The 10,648-nt window shown below is 38.2% G+C and overlaps 1 protein-coding gene across 11 annotated transcripts in view; it reads left to right on the top strand.

The window, feature by feature from the left end:
- The first annotated feature begins 1,454 nt into the window (after positions 1-1,454).
- LOC107094597 (ELKS/Rab6-interacting/CAST family member 1-like) overlaps positions 1,455-10,648 on the top strand; it is a 123,357-nt gene continuing 114,163 nt past the window's right edge. For 6 of the 11 annotated variants that reach the window (XR_001481684.1, XR_001481683.1, XM_015390310.1 and 3 more), the window contains exons 1-7: positions 1,455-1,736; positions 1,833-2,004; positions 4,186-4,260; positions 5,232-5,387; positions 6,219-6,311; positions 7,926-8,093; positions 8,180-8,347. Coding sequence is in view for 7 of the 11 variants with exons in the window: in XM_015390310.1 (XP_015245796.1) it covers positions 1,606-1,736; positions 1,833-2,004; positions 4,186-4,260; positions 5,232-5,387; positions 6,219-6,311; positions 7,926-8,093; positions 8,180-8,347 (963 nt within the window). In the remaining 4 variants the exon portion in view is untranslated. The remainder of the gene's footprint in view (positions 1,737-1,832; positions 2,005-4,185; positions 4,261-5,231; positions 5,388-6,218; positions 6,312-7,925; positions 8,094-8,179; positions 8,348-10,648) is intronic. The other 5 variants (XR_001481686.1, XM_015390315.1, XM_015390316.1 and 2 more) reach the window with 2 other exon arrangements.

Here is a 10,648-nt window from a genome sequence, read left to right as displayed (position 1 = left end):
TATTACCTCAGTTTGGCTTTTATTCAGTTGGAGAAAATTATGGACAATCCACATATTGATCAGTTCTAAGCATTTTCTCAACGCTCTGATCGGTTCGCAGTCACCTGGTGGCATTATGATGCAAATCTGATCCAAAAGCCTTCACTAAACTAAAAGGATGCAGCGCTTAAAGATTGGATTATTTATTTTTTTGCATTAAGAATATATAACGTTTTTTTTTTCCAGGTTTCGCCTCATTGTCCGGCAAACAGAATACATTTTTAAATAGCCTTTTTGCAAAAAAAGTAATATTTAAATGAACATTTTACAGCTGTAGCAAGGTGCACCATTTTCTTTAGAATCAGGAAAATTAGAATGCCTTTATTATCATTATACATGTCACAATAAAATGATCAATATCAGTGCAAAGGCACAGTAGGAAAAAAGGAAATAAGAAAAGTATGTGAAATATATACAATTTAATCATGTAGAAATAAGTGTGAAGTGCGCACAGTCTTGTCAAACATGGTTAATATACAGATTTAGAATAAATATAAATTGCACATAAATGTATGATGTCTATCACTGATTAGAATATTGCATATGATTAGGATTACACCTGAGAAATATCAGTACATGTTAGAGTTCATAACTTAATATGAGGATTACCAATAAATTTAATTCAATTTTTTTTAGCTTGGGTCTGATTTTAATTTTAATTCCTTTAACACATATTTAACCAGAAAAGTAAAATATAAGTAATTAGTGAGGTTTGGATTTAAATTAAAACCCACCTGGGAGGCTAAATAATCTACAATGTGCAATAATAATCATATTGAATTACTGTAAAGTAGAGTGACTGTTTAAAGAAATTTAAAAATAAATAGTGTGAAAATGAAAGCCTGCAAAGCCATCGCAACAGAAGCTGGAATGTATGTCTTATAAACACACATGTAGTGATTTATTATGTTTAACAAAGTGGCATCTTGTTGCATTTTATCAGATATATCCCCCTGGATATGTCTCACTGGATCTGAAGTGTTTGCATCTGTAAAGCGGTTTAGTTCAGGCATTTCTTCACATATTTTATCAGCAGCCGCTGTTAAAGCAAAGCATGCTGAAACGCTGAAAGTTTCAGCTCCGGTGGTTCCCGTTTATCCTCCGCCGAGTAGACAAAAGGATGATGGCAGCCCAGGCAAATGTGCTTTTGCTCTGCAGCTTACCTCGGCTCAACCTGGTGATCCCCAGGAGCTCACAGGTCACCAGGGAAATATAATCCCCACAGCATGTTCTGGGATGAGCCAGAACACCTAAAAAGAAAAGCAGGAGGGAAAAGAACATGCTTTGTGTTGAGATAAAGCTCCTGTTATTACAGCAAAGCGTATGTGAGTTTTAACCAAAAGCTGCTTTATTCTGCTCTTTTTTGTGCTCTATTAATCACCTTATTAACGTCCCTAAATGCTGCCAGTAATGAACCGATGATTTTTCTACCTCTCCCAGCATCTTCAGTGCACCATCCAGGCCTTACAAGATGAGCTCAGGATCCAGCGAGATCTCAATCAGCTCTTCCAATCCGATTACTCTGAGTCGGGTCGACTTGGAGCCCAGCCCATTCCCCCTCAGGAGATGACCGAAGACAACTTCCTCCGTCTCCACAGCGAGTTCGAGCGGCAGGCCAAGGAGCTCTTCCTCCTGAGGAAGACGGTGGAAGAAATGGAGCTGAGGATAGACACACAGAAACACACCCTGACCGCCAGGTATGGATGGACAGAAATGTGACTGTTGTGTAACATCTCCTGGCTGAAAAAACGCCTCAGGCTCTACATGACTTGTGCGTCCTTCCTGTCTGACAGGGATGAGTCAATAAAGAAGTTACTGGAGATGTTGCAGAGTAAAGGTCTGTCATCGCGGGCGGCGGAGGAGGACCACGAGCGAACGAGGCGACTGGCTGACGCAGAGATGACCATCCACCAACTGGAGGGGCTGCTGGAGCAGAAAGACAAGGAGATGCTTCAGCTCAGAGAGGTGTGTGTGATCAGCACGGGGTGCAGAATTTATCTAGAAATAATCCCTCATGCATTTCTCATCCTACATCCCTCTTTTATTCTCTTATTTCTTACTTAAATTCTCACCCTTTTCATTTTATATTCATATTTACCATGCTTCTGTTTTGTCAAACAGCTCCCCCTAGTGTTCATAAAGGTGAAACAAAGCATGGCACTAATGCAAAATCTGCTGATAGGAAAATTATTGCAAATAATAAAAAAAAGTTGCTTCTTATAGATGTTCATTTGCAAAAACTTTCCTTTAAGTATGCTTAAACCATACATTAATAGTTGGTGATTTTAACAGGACAGAATCTGAAAATGATCCTAGCCTGTAATCATTAATTAGGGGCTTCTATCAACAACTGCTTAATGCAGTCCTTTAATGCCCAGCCCTCGTTTGCTATCATTGTTTCTGCACAAATTTCCTGTGTTTTTCAGCTGCTTTCCTCTCATACAGCGTTCAGAGAAATACAGGAACTTCTGTCTCCTGAGGAACTTGGATGCCATTATGCAGTCTTTCAAAGATGATTCCTGTTGAGGTTTTCTCTTACTAATTTCCTGATGTTCTGATGGCACACCTCCTGCTCCCTCCTGGGAGCAGAGCTGCTGTTCATTTAATGAAAGATCTCCGCTATAGTTGAGTTAAATAAACTGAAAAATCAAACCAAAAATTTAAAAACGGCTTTAGAGATGGGTTAGAGATTACAAATCAAAATATCCATTATGTTGAAATTAGAGGTTTTTATTTGGGATGCATGGATTAGGATTTTTTGCTGGTCTTAACCAGCTTTTTTTTTTTTTAAGGCAAAGCAAGTATAACACTGTGTGTGAGCCTTTAGCAGCAACTTTACTTGTGCAGTCATTTAAAAAAACGGTTATTAAAAAGATAATTTTCTTGTTTTGATGTCAATCTATTTATTTATCTTTATTAAAGGGATTTAAATGTGGAAAAACCCACAATGAAAAAAATGACCTTATGTTGCTGTGTTTAGTAACTCAGTAAACATGCATATTCTGGGAATGCAATAAATCAAACAGATGGTATTTATTTCCATACCGAAAATATGTCTGTCATTGTTTTATCATTTATTTTAAGGAGTTGTTTGACTTTGTGGTCATTTTCGCCTGCGTTTCCAGTGACATCTTCCTACTGCCAGCTTCACATGTGTAGGATTTTATGCTTCCTGGCTTTTTGCATTTGCTGCCTTTGTCAAACTGTAAGAAGCTAAAGAAATTCAGCCATGCATACTGTGTCATCTCCTCCTATCGGCTTTCTTCTGTCCCTGCTTGGCTCTTTTCAACTCTGTCCACTCCTTTTGTGCCTCTACATTAAACGTTGCACTCTCCCATCTACCTCTCCTTTTCGCTCCTGTTTCATTAGATGAGCTGGCTGTGATGGACTAGGATCAACCAGATTTGTAGGATCTAGTCACAGATCTCTTAAAATCTGGAGGCAGCTGTGTTTTTAGAAATGTCTTAGAATTTAGGAAATTTAGGATTTTGTTTCAGACTTCGGCTTGTTTCTGTCGAAGATCTTTTATAGTGATTTTGTGAGAGAACTGATCGAATTAGCCTCACCTCAGGCTGTCAGATCGGATTGTTTCCTGAAATTGTGTCAGTGGCATCATCCTCTTTCGACCCTGTTTTAACTATGTGGGACGGCCGGATCGACCGAAGAAAGCGAAAATCCAGCGCCTCTGCTCAAAGGAAACCTCTCCTCCCTACCTCCCTGTCCTCTCCGGTTCCTCTCTCCATCCCTGCCTCAGCTCCTTTCCATGTGTCCCCTCCTTTTCTGCCTTCTCCAGTATTGTCCCCGTCACATCATCCCTCACTCCCTTCTTCTCCGTCCTTCCCTGCCCCATTACCCCCTCCCAGACGCCACTCCATCCATCCCGTCTCCATCCCCTCATCCTGTCTTGCTCACTCTCCTTCTTTTGTCGTCATTTCTTCAGCCCATCCTTCCCACCGATCTCCCATCCAGCATTCCCCGTCCTTCCCTGTTCCTGCTCCAAGGCCTACCCCAGTCATCCAGCCTTCCCGTCATCCTTTTCCATGAGCCACCCTTGCCTTGTCTCCTTCCTCCTTGCGTCCTCCCCTTCATCCCTCTGTGTCTTCCTCTTTTTCTTCTGCTGACCATCGGGGTGTCTCTGTGTCCCAGGAGCTGCACAGGAGATATGAAGCAGCTCCAGAATCAACGAAGACCAAGGCCCTGCAGACTGTTATCGAAATGAAGGTAAACGTCTGGATAATCAATTTAATTTCATATCTTTATTTCATTTGTAAATTAAAGCTGATATTTTTCTGTTATTAGATGAACCATCTAAGTCTTCCTGGAACATGAAATCAAATAAAAAATAATCCTGGTAATAAAAAGCAATGCAGAGGCATCAATAAGTGTTTGAAACACTAATACCGGTAGTAGGTTTTGTGATAAAAAGCTATCATTTACTTCCAAACAATCTTTAGCTACTCTAATTTGGTATTTTATATGTTCAATTCAGCCCAAAAGCTGAGATTAAATGTTAAAATATAGAAATGAAAACACAGAAACAAAGCTGCTCAAGTCTGCAGATTTTTAAACATTCTGGAACACTTTATGATTTATTTAGTTTTCCTCAGTTGCATTAAATCTGTTTAGTCTAAAAGAAATCACGGCCAGATAAGGAGGATCTTATGGTACAATAAAATCCGTCTGGAGAAGGGTACCACACACAATGCATGGAGTTATCTCTGCAGCAGATCACAATAAAGACATTCATCAATGACTAGAAGACAATTTGGACAATGCTGTCGTTGCAAGAATGGAATTTCATTAAAAATACAAGGGATAGTCGGTGAGGCTGCTAAGAGGTCGGCTGCATCACTGAGGAGGCTGCAGGAATTTCTGTGAAGCAGAGAAATATTTCTCTAGGGAGAATAAAAAGCCATGATGACAGTTATGGTCAAATCCCTACAGGTTTCTGCTGGAAAAGTGAAGAATATGAGAGTCAAAGCTTAAAACAATAAGAATGAAGGTTTTGAAATGTATCTAGGATGGTTGTGGACAATCTGATGAATTTGAAGAAAAATGATGATTTAAACCTGTCTTGTTTACAACATACGTTTTATGCAATATATTTGATCAAACGTTGCTGTAGATGAGATCAAACGTCCAGTGATTTAACAAACCTATTTTTATTATTTTTTCTTTCTTTTATCCGGCAGGATGCAAAGATCAGCTCTATGGAGCGCGGCATGAGGGAGCTGGAGGAGGAGGTGATGATGCTGAAGTCCAACGGAGCTCTGAGCAGCGAGGAGAGGGAGGAGGAGATCAAACAGATGGAGGTCTACAGATCCCACTCCAAGTTTATGAAGAACAAGGTGATCAATGCATTAAAACGCATTTCCTCCTATTTAGGGGAAACAAATTAACATTTAATATTTTCTCACTTGTATTTAGTCAGTTTAGCAGTTTGACATTTATGGTGAGCTAACTGGCTATAGACTGTGAAAGGCAGCAGTTTCTTTTTAGTGCAGTTATGCCTTCATAGAGTTTGGTTTAGATTATGTGTACCGTACCTGAGGATGTGTTATACTGTTTACAACGATAATATTAATGGTTTCATTGATCTGTTTGAGAGAAATCCAATAACACAGACGTCCAGACAACGTTTATGATTCTCGTTCTTCATCCTGACATCCCTGGGAATGTGATGCCTGGTCCAACTGGGTCAGATTTATGCTTCCATTTCTTCTGAAATATCATGTGGGGGTGTAAATCACAGAGCACACACATCCACAGTGATCAGAAGCAGAGGAGCTTGAAAGGCTGATATATTATAGAAATAATGATGCGTCTCATAGAGATGTGTTTCTAGAGACAAAGACGTTTGAATTAACTTAATAAAAATAAAAATAGAAAATGTAAGGCTGCTTAAATTACTTTAATTAACTTTTTGCTTCTCTGTTCTAATTTTTTCTTTTAACTCCAGTAAAAGCTGTTTTTTATTTCTGACATTTTTGCTGCTCTTTTATTTTGTGCAACATTTACAAGCTGGGTGTCATGATCAGGGCTCCTCCTCTTCCTACCATCACAGCTGATTATAAAGAGCTGAGATATGAGGGAAAAGTCTAAGTATAGCTGAAGGCCACGAAGCCGGGCCTCATAATAAGTAGCCTCCATGACCCTTAAACCCCCTCCTCTCCTGCCAGGTGGAACAGCTAAAGGAAGAGCTAACTCACAGCCAATCAGAGAAGGAGGAGCTGAAGCAACGAGCCAATGAGCTCCAGCAGGAGGTGTCTGCAGTAAGAGAAGCACCTCTGTCCTTCCTTTCTTCCTTCCTTCCTTCCTTCCTTAGGCTTGATTAGTCTCTCTCAGTAGAATCGCAGCTCTACGATGTGTGGGGACGGCTGTAAGCAGCGATCGCTCAGATCTCACAGCAGCGCTGTAATAAGTCGGCACATTATATAGTTCTGCATGCACTCTCTGATTAAATCGCTGCCACTGCTCCATCAGAAGCACTGCATCATTTCTAATGCACATGAAGTTGGAGAAAATTCCCCTTATCAGTTTTTTTTTCAATCTTATATAAAAAAACACACTTGCAGAGCTGCTGCTTAAACAGAGCGTATTACACCACTGTGGGTGGGATCTGTAGCATTTTGACTCTGTTTCTGTAGTGTGAGTGAAATAGCTGCTTAACAGACTTCTGCAGATTTTCATCTCTAACCTGCATCTCTTTCTTCTTGAATGACCTATCGAGTGGATCCGTTTGCTGATGAACTCCATTCTGTTATCTACAACCAATATCTCTAAAAGGTTTGGTTCGATTCTCTTCTGAAGCCTTCATCGTGTAGAATAAGGGGTTAATCAGCGGATTAACTGAAGTTTATAATTCTTATAATTTGAACATTTCTTACTGTAAATAGGAGGATTTAGTTTTTATGTTACAGTAGCATCAACTATTTACCTCTGGGTTTGAGGTAAGACTTCCAACCCAAAGATGGCTTCAGAACAGAATAGAACCAGACCTCATTTTAACTGTAGAGCAAAGTTATTGACTGACTTCCATGTGTTTCTAACTCTTCTCCTTTTAGCAAAAAGGAAATGATCAAAATAAATAGATGCTTCATAACTAACTTGTTTATAAGCCAACTATGGAGATCCTATTTCTTTCAGTCGGACTTTTGCTTTAGACCGTTAAACAATAGTACAAAATGTCATGTCAATGAATAATTTGAACTGTTCTTTTGCAGTGATGGGCTAATGAAACAACAAACAAGTTTTTAAAAACAGGGATTTGACATAAACTGTTTATTATTGTAGGATTTCTCTGTAGATGTTCCCTGTTTTATTTGCTTATTACTTCAAACAAAAGTTTGAGAATTTGTCTTGACGTCAGCAAACTTCCAGTGGAATGTTTGGTTTACTAACTCTTCTGGGGCAAATTAGTGGAGCTCATTTCTGTTGTCTAGGTTTTATGGCAGAGGCCTCGGACCATCCAGCTGGTTTATCTAATCTAAAACCAGTTTTTGTGTTTTCAAAATCAATTTGTTTGAGCCAAAGTCCGACCTCTAATGACAAGATGGTCGGACCCTAAACTGTAAGATGATGAAATGTTTATGTCTCTGTAAAGTGTGAAGCCAGTTTACCATCTACATAGACTGTAAGGATTCTAAAATCAGGGAAATAATGACCTCCCAGCAAAACAAATGATTGTAACTGGCATAAATTAACAAATTGTTAATATTTATTAATATTAATTATTGAAGTTGTTTGTTGCATAACAAGACCTCTCAAAAATAAAAGCATGGAAGACCTGCAGTGAATTTTAACATGAATGAATATCATAAAGAGACTGTTTAATGTTCTAAAGCAAACATTTCATATTGTTCCTGTCCTTCCTCCGTGTTTCCCAGATGGAGCAGGCAAAGCAGGAGCTGAGTCGTAAAGACAGCGAGCTGCTGGCTCTCAGGACCAAACTGGAAACTTTAAACAATCAGTTTTCTGACAGCAAACAGCATGTGGACGTACTCAAAGAGTCACTCACCGCCAAGGAGCAGAGAGCTGCCATACTTCAGACCGAGGTAAACCTTTTATTTCTCACTTACCGCCGTTTATTCGTGTTTGATCTGTGCTTTATTTCTACTAGCTGGATCTTGTTTCTACTCAGGTGGATGCTCTGCGTCTCCGTCTGGAAGAAAAGGAGTCTCTCCTCTCAAAAAAGAGTCAGCAGATCTCGGAGCTGACGGAGGAGAAAAGCACTCAGCAAGGAGAGATCACTGATCTCAAAGACATGCTGGATGTTAAGGAGCGCAAAGTTAATGTGCTACAGAAAAAGGTGAGGAGCCTCATCCTGTGCATCCAACAAACCCTTTAAACTGATATCTGGAGAGAATTTCTAATTTTTATTTTTAATCAGACACATGCGAGGTAAATGGACAGGTGTGCTCCCAAAGCTGCTGCATCTGTGATTGTGCACATCTTTGCCCTCAGTCCACTTTTGCAAACTAAGAGAATTCACAAATACAGTAAAGTTAAACCTTAAATGTAAGGAAACTACATGGGAAAATAAGTTAAGCTGACAGCATTAAGGATTGGGTGCTGTAAAAGAAAGCAAGAAACAAACTGAATAGATCAAATCAGTTAAGAGACTCTACGTTGAGTAGCTAAACAAGAGCAAACCCACTAGCAACCCACCAGCTATTTAAAATGTCTTAACCCTTTATGGGGCAATTTTACATTTTTTATTCACTTGTATATATCACTAATGAATGGAGTCCCTCCATCTGTCAGTGAAGTCTAGAAGCACAATATATATCCAGCTATTCAGCAAAGATTCACATAATTTTGGTATTTGATCTGTTAAATGAGCCTTTGAAAGATATGTTACCTACTGTAAATTAATTTGAAAAAAATATAGGTTAATAAATCAGATGAAAAAGTTAAATGCTAATTAATAAATAAGAGGTTCTTATTTAAAAAGTAGAAAATGCAAGTTCTTGCATTGGCATTAATGTTCTAAGGTTATTTTTAACAAAAAAAAAAAATATTTCCGTCACTCTTGAGCGTTTTTCAATAATTTATTCAAAAACAACCTTTGTTATTTTTTTAATATGTTAAGGAACGTTTCTTGTTATTACATTGCCTCTGATTTTTGCCATAGAAATATGCTTTTTAATGTTACAAAAAAGGTCTTGTTCTATGTTCCGATAGCTCTCTTAGCTTAATATTTAGATTTTCAAGGTATTTCAGTGAGTGCCCTATAAATTGTTAAAAACATCCCCAACTACCATCCTCCAGATCAGATCTGAATCTTAGTCTGACCTTAGATCTTATTCTCAAATAGGTGTAAACATCCCACCTACTTGGAATTTACAAAACTATTTACAAAACACAACTACAACAGTCTGTTGCAGTAGGTGTTCCCTCTCGGGAGCAGTTACAGGGTTGTTCATGTGCTCTATTTTTAAACGTGGAGAGGGCGAGTCTTTTCAAAAATTCGCCAAATTTTTCCACCATTCCTTTAATGCTATTTGGGGAAATAACTTTTTAGGTGCATTACCACCAGCTGGTAAGTAGTTTAACAGCTTCACCAAGGTGTTCCTACTCGTAAATTTGTGATTTGCATCTTTATTGATTTACATTTTTAAATTCAAGCATACATACATTTTTATTAAAGGCTATCTTACCTCATTGATATCATCCAGCCCAAGGTTGAGGTGATTTCAGAAGCTTAAATTTAGCCACTTTTAGGACGTGTTTAGTATTCCTACCCTGTTTAAAGGCAATTGAATGCTAAAGCAATAATAAAATTTGTTTGAGCCTGTGTGGATTGGAGGACATTTAAATAAAAAATTATTAAACTTCTGCACACACGTCCTTTTCCAAAATATGATTGATCTTTTTCTCTACCTTTAAAAAAACAAACAAACTTATATTTAATAAGTCTGTATACAACAAGCGTTTGTCTTAGTAGTGTTTACTCAGTCTCTTTTGACCCTGAAAATTATTTTTGCACCATAAAAAACACATTTTTGCAGTACTTACTCACACATCCATCAACTTAACAGCTTTGATACTTTTAGCTCCTGCATCAGTAAACACCAATGTTAATATAGTTTTTTGAGAACTACTCATGTTTCATCCCTACAAAATCAATTTTATTTTTTTTATTTTTTTTTTACATCTTTGGAATTTTCCTTTTTCTTTTTCTGATCAGCATATAGGACAGGTGAGAGATCTATAGTTTCAAAATATAAAAAAGTTTTTGTTAATCTGTTTCTGATGTTAGCCACTAGATGGCGGTGTAGGACAGAGAAGAGGCTGGTCGTTCTGCAGGTTAGAAAAAGTGGCATGTGTGGGAGGATCTCATTGGAAATAATGTTTGATAGGCAGTCTTGATTATCCATTCCTATATATATATTATAAAATTAACTGGAATAAAGTAATTAGGGGATAACAAGCTTAGGAAGACGCGGTTCTGTCCCCTTTATTATAATCCTGTCTCCTGTGTTTTTGCTTTTCCTCTCCAAACCCTCATTTTTCACCTTTTTCTCTATCTTAGCTGAGGAACATGTCAGAATATTAAAGATATGTGTGGATAATCGATATGCAAAATCAAACGGGCAGATATAAAGCA

Source organism: Cyprinodon variegatus, unplaced genomic scaffold (genome assembly GCF_000732505.1).
Source record: "Cyprinodon variegatus isolate N-32 unplaced genomic scaffold, C_variegatus-1.0 Scaffold493, whole genome shotgun sequence".
Lineage (NCBI taxonomy): Eukaryota > Metazoa > Chordata > Actinopteri > Cyprinodontiformes > Cyprinodontidae > Cyprinodon > Cyprinodon variegatus.
Note: the sequence above shows the minus strand (reverse complement) of the source record. Positions and strands in the feature narration are given on the sequence as shown.